At 31.7% G+C, this 6,000-nt stretch overlaps 1 protein-coding gene across 1 annotated transcript in view; it reads right to left on the reverse strand.

The window, feature by feature from the left end:
• Positions 1-4,276, reverse strand: part of LOC136033176 (transcriptional regulator protein Pur-beta-like) — a 40,830-nt gene extending 36,554 nt beyond the window's left edge. Inside the window, exon 1 of the mRNA XM_065713870.1 lies at positions 4,043-4,276. Coding sequence (XP_065569942.1) covers positions 4,043-4,163 — 121 coding nt within the window. The 5' untranslated portion in view covers positions 4,164-4,276. The remainder of the gene's footprint in view (positions 1-4,042) is intronic.
• Between the last annotated feature and the right edge of the window lie 1,724 nt (positions 4,277-6,000).

Below are 6,000 nucleotides of genomic sequence, written 5' to 3' on the forward strand. Positions count from 1 at the left end.
TTTACTTTCTTTTCAACTAAAGGCTCGACAGCAGCAACGGATATCACCACGTTAGTACAAAGAATGTAGTGGTTCATTCAGACCTTACAGAGATAAAAAGACAAAAACCAAGGCGCGAACAAATTCCTTAAAGTGCGAAAAGGTCCGACGATTAGATGTATTTCGTTTGTTCCTTCAGACAAGAAATTAAATTTTATTTTACATGAGGAAAAGCCATGTTCTAAAACAAAAAAGCGTTTTATCCTAATATTTTATAAAACATCCTTATATCCAAATCACAGATTTAACTGAATATACACAAAATTCTATTTTTCAATTTCCGGCAATTATAAATATTATCTAAAATACACATTCGGCACGAACTAAAAATTTTATTTTATTTATTTATTTTATCTTTATTTATTATTTTATTTTTATTTTATTTATTTATTTATAAAATTTATTTTTTTATGGGGGGAAAACCTTATTCTAGTCTTAACTATTTTACTCTAACATTTTATAAAACATCCTAGTTCTGAAACACAGACTTTGATAAATATAAAATTCTTTCTCTCAGTTAACGTCCAAGATAAACATTCAAATTCCAGGGGGACGAAAAGCACTAGTCTCTTTGGTCAAATATGTTTCTTTTTGTCATAGAAAATTTATGTTAAAAATAAAAGATTTTATCCTCAAGAAGGTTCAACGATTAGTGTACAAATTCCAGGGGGGGTGAAACAAACTAGAAGGTTAAACTATAATAAAATTGTTTCTTCCAAGGATATCGTCTCCATGGAGATGGCATCATTAGAATGAAAAGCCAGGTATTATACCTTGTAAGTTGGTTACCTTCGGATATATATATATATATATATATATATATATATATATATAAAAAAAAAAAAAGCCATCGCCTTAATGTTTTTTACGTCAGTAACAAAGGAAGGTGATGAGGATTTTTCTAAATTGATTTTGTTAAGTAGAACAGAGTCTTGACTATATTTTTGGGCAGTGATATCACCTTTAAATTTTTTGCGAAAACTTAACCAACATAACATAATTTAAGAGTTACTGATAGTTTGAAACTTGCCTTGAATTTAAATCAAGATATTTTAACCTAAAGACTACTGAAAATTAAAAAAGATAAGTTTTTGCATACTGAAGGAACTGGACATTTTGAAAATTCAAGTTCTTTATGGATGACAGTGCCATCTAATTTTGAATTGCTCCAAAGTAGATTTTCTCAGTGAACCAACCATCTACCGGTAACAGAATAAAAACTCCAAATAAACTACTAATGACAGACGACCGTTGATTAACATCTTATGATAAAAACGCCAACGCTGGTGAAAAGGCAACCAAACGGTAATAGGTAAATTACCTCATTGAATAATCCCTAAATAGGTAGTTATCTCTCATAAATAACTTTTTTCACAGAAATTTTATTGCACCTGTAGATTATTCATGAACAGTGGTTCAAATTGGTACTTACGTTAAGTTGTTTACGTTACGAACCGTATAATTGTCTATGCTTAGCTAGCCGGGAAAAAAAAATCCAACAAAAAGTTTATATTCATAATTGCTTACACACACCAGTGTAATAGATTTGCTTAGATAATATAAAACTACTGTCCATCATAGAATTAACTTTATATGTGTTGCCAAATCAGCAAACCCGATAATTTTTGCATTTTTTTTTTTTTTATTCCCAGGGACCAGAAATTGTCACTTCAGATGATGTCCATAAAACAGGGTGGAAGTTACAAGGTATCAAAACCCAATGCCCATGCTTTATCGTTTTTTTTTTTTGGGGGGGGGGGGGGGGCTAATGAACAACGCCGTATCTGGGGGGAAAGGTCACCCCCCACTCCGAAATGCTTGTCCGACTCCTTAAAATGTGACAAAAATGAATACAAACCAATTTTCGATGTGATTTTTAAAAGTTTTTTTTTGGTAGCCCCCCCCCCCCCGAAAAATCTTTTTGTACCCCCTAAAAATCCTTTTGTACCCCCCCCCCCCCCCCTCGAAGAAAAAATTCTGGATACAGCCTTGCAGATGGGGAAAATGTTGCTCTAGGTAATTGCCATCTAAATTTACATATTTCTTAACAAATGTCTCTGTTGAATCACATGCTGAGTTTGTCAGATTCTATAGGATAGCTTAGGCCCATCAGTTATCATGGCAGGTTAGGCATATCAGTTTTCATAGAATTCCTAGGCCTATAATTCCAGATTTAAAAAAAGAGCCAGATAAACTAAAACCAGCATCTTAGTGGGATTCCAGATTGATTCCATTTTCCATAAACAGATTGATTCCAGATTCTTGTCATGGTCTCCGAACGAAATCAGCTACACCTTGAAACTTTTCCTTTTTTTATTAACAAACTTATACCGTAATTAGGGCCCTGTAGGCCCCTGAGGCCTACTTCTTCCCTTTTTTATCAAGCAAGATTAAAGTCATTGATCAAGGCCAAGTTTCCGGTCGGCCACCGAAGGGAACATTTTCCTTTCTTACTAAGCAAAAGCCAATATTCATTAATCGAGGCTTCCACTTTTATTTTAGAAAAAAAAGAAGAAAAAATGGAATTTTCTTAGATCAGCTTTTTGGGTGCCCACTTAGGCTTTTTTTTTTGCTTTTTAACTAGGCAAAATTCAACAGTCAATAATCGAGGCCACCTTCGCTTTTTCTAGAAACAAAAAGAAAGGGTGGGTTTTCTTGGGCCATATTTTCGGTTTGCCACTGAGGCCAACGTATGCATTTTCATTTAAGCAAAATTCAACATTCATTAATTTATGCCGGAGCCACAAACTCCTATGCGCAACAACTTCTCTCAGTAGTTATAAATTCCATCATCACCTTGAAAACAATTAAAAACATGATCAACTTTAAATCGGATAAAATCACAACATTAAAAAAGTATATCTTTGTACTTACAGCCTCGTATAGCCTTCGAGTCACAAACTTGACCACAAAGAGGACCAAACAAAAGGCTATATTTAATGGGGTTGGTTTAAACCCCCAGCCGAAATGTTTGTCCGACTCGTAAAAACATAGCAAAAATGAATATAAGCACATTTTTGATGCGTTTTTAATGTTTTTTTAAATGTTTTTTTTCCTTCGAAAAAAAAAGAACCCTGGATATGGCCCTGGTCAGAAATAAGGCAACACACTTGTCATACGCCAGAAGATCTTTTTCACTTAGTCTTTTTCATAGGTTTCAGCAGTCTTGTTTTATTAAGAGGGTAGCATACCAATAAACCAGTAGCTTCCATTTCAAAAACTCAAATCCGACAAAAAATAACTATCAAAGAAAATATATAGCTTCGTAATTACAGTCTACGGTCTCATTGCGGTCATTAACAAGACTTGAGCCTCTTTGTTCAATGTTACCTGTCGATGAAACAGAGAATGTGTGTTTTTTATTCGTATTATTGCTGACGATGCAGTGTTCAATTCATTCTCTGTCGACAGAAATGTCATCTTTTGACGACATGAAAAGATTGTCATTTCCTTCTTTGTTGTCTTTTTTTCTCTGTCGACACCATAGTCACCAGAGACGATGAATCGGATATCATATTTGGAAATGTCGACATTTTGTTGACCAAGCAAGAATTAAACAAAAATTAGTTATAGCTTTAGCAATTCAAAAACGAAAATAAAGGGAAGAGGGGTAAGTGTGAGAACTGAGAAAGTCACAAATCTCACCTAATGATGCATAGTAATCACTAAAAGTAGAAAGGTGGTCCCTTAAAAACGAAAATCAACGAAAACGAAAATAAAGGGAAGAGGGTAAGTGTCAGAACTGAGAAAGTCACAAATCTCACCTAAGGATTGCATAGTAATCACTAAAAGTAGAAAGGTGGTCCCTAAAAAACGAAAATCAACGAAAACGAAAATAAAGGGAAGAGGGTAAGTGTCAGAACTGAGAAAGTCACAAATCTCACCTAATGATGCATAGTAATCACTAAAAGTAGAAAGGTGGTCCCTAAAAAACGAAAATCAACGAAAACGAAAATAAAGGGAAGAGGGTAAGTGTCAGAACTGAGAAAGTCACAAATCTCACCTAATGATGCATAGTAATCACTAAAAGTAGAAAGGTGGTCCCTAAAATCTGCAGCAGTCGACATGGCTAGATATATCTGACTCCGCCTTCCGTCAGCTCCAATCTGAAAAAGATCTATCATTTATAATCCTTAGATATGCAAAATCAGATACTAAAGACAGAACTTGAATTTCTTCTCAAGCCCGGTTTTCACGTATTTTCAGCTAAACATGGTAGTGGTGAAAATCGCTATTACCTCCTCTTTGCATGTGCTAATTATTTTCTTCCCTTCTCGCTTTTGATAAAATGCTTAAACGAGATATTAATCTTTTTTGCCATTAGATCTATATTTACTTAGTGTTTGAAAATTAGTGATTTCGGTCATTGGTGATTCAATTTCTCAGTGATACAAACCGACTCGATTAATGAACACATTGGATTTCTATAAGAGATAAGCTTACTATCCAGTTTGTGATCTATTTTTTTTTCTTGATCAGAAGTGTTTCTTTTTCTGTCGTTGTGATTTTTTCTCATGTCTTTATATATCACTTCAAATTTATTGAAAAAAATTCATTTTCACAAGGAAAAATGAAGTTTTTTGCGCATTTTCACTTTTGGGTGGCGCAACTTTAGATCAAGCAACTGGCAACACTGCAGTGTCTATGGATCATTAGACACTGTACTGGTGCAATAAAGATTTATGAAAGGCTATGAATGTTTTAATACCCTAAATACCAGGCGATGTTCAGGGAAAGCCAAAATAAGTTTGAAGTATAGGATTTACATTGTCGGTACTCAATATGTTTTTTCTTTAGGACTACAAAGTGCATCTAATAATGACACGCAGCTCCTTCCAATCTTCTCAGGAGTATAACAACTAAATTACTTTTTCTAAATCCGCAGTCTTTATCTGAAGCATTAAGCAAAGATTATGGGAAATTGATGAGAAAAACTCGATCTCATATATGAGAAGAATTAAAAAATAGCCAGGAACATCTAGTTACTCGGCAAACTTTTAACAGTTAAATTATATTTTTATTATAATATGTCCCATGTTCAGTATCGTAATCTGGCCGTAGCTATTTAATCAAAAAATTGAAAAAAAGTTAAGAATTATATATATATATATCTATATATATAAAAATAAGTTGTCTGTGTGTGGATCTGTGGATCAGGTGACGTCATGGTTGTTCGCATATGACGTCTGAATTATTTCACACTAATACAAAAGAAGAAAAAAACTAAAAAAGGTAAAAACTACAAAAAAAACTAAAAAGAAAAAAAAACTAAAAAAGCTAAAAAACTAAAAAAAAACTAAAAAAAGGTAAAAATCTAATAACTAAAAAAAAAACTGAAAAAAATAAAAAAAGGCAAAAACTACAAAAAAAATAAAAACTAATAAAAAAACTAAAAAAGCTAAAAAACTAAAAAAACTAAAAAAACTAAAAAAAGGTAAAAAACTAAAAAAAACTAAAAACTAAAAAAGAAAAAAACTAAAAAAAAAGGAAAAAACTGAAAAATAAAAGAGAAAAAGAAAACTAAAAAAATATGAATAAATATATATAAAAATAAGTTGTTTGTGGGTTATGTCTGTCTGTCTGTCTGTCGAGTGACGTCGTGTTTGTCCGCATATGACGTCTGAATTATTTCACACTAATACAGAAGAAGAAAAAAAACTAAAAAAGGTAAAAACTACAAAAAAAACTAAAAAGAAAAAAAACTAAAAAAGCTAAAAAACTAAAAAAAAACTAAAAAAAGGAAAAAACTAAAAACTAAAAAAAACTAAAAAAACTAAAAAAAGGCAAAAACTAAAAAAAAAACTAAAAACTAATAAAAAAACTAAAAAAAACTAAAAAAACTAAAAAAGGTAAAAAACAAAAAAAAACTAAAAACTAAAAAAGAAAAAACTAAAAAAAAGAAAAAACTGAAAAATAAGAGAAAAAGAAAACTAAAAAAATATTAATAAATATAAAAAATAT

This window comes from Artemia franciscana, chromosome 11 (assembly GCF_032884065.1).
Source record: "Artemia franciscana chromosome 11, ASM3288406v1, whole genome shotgun sequence".
Taxonomy (NCBI): Eukaryota; Metazoa; Arthropoda; class Branchiopoda; order Anostraca; family Artemiidae; genus Artemia; species Artemia franciscana.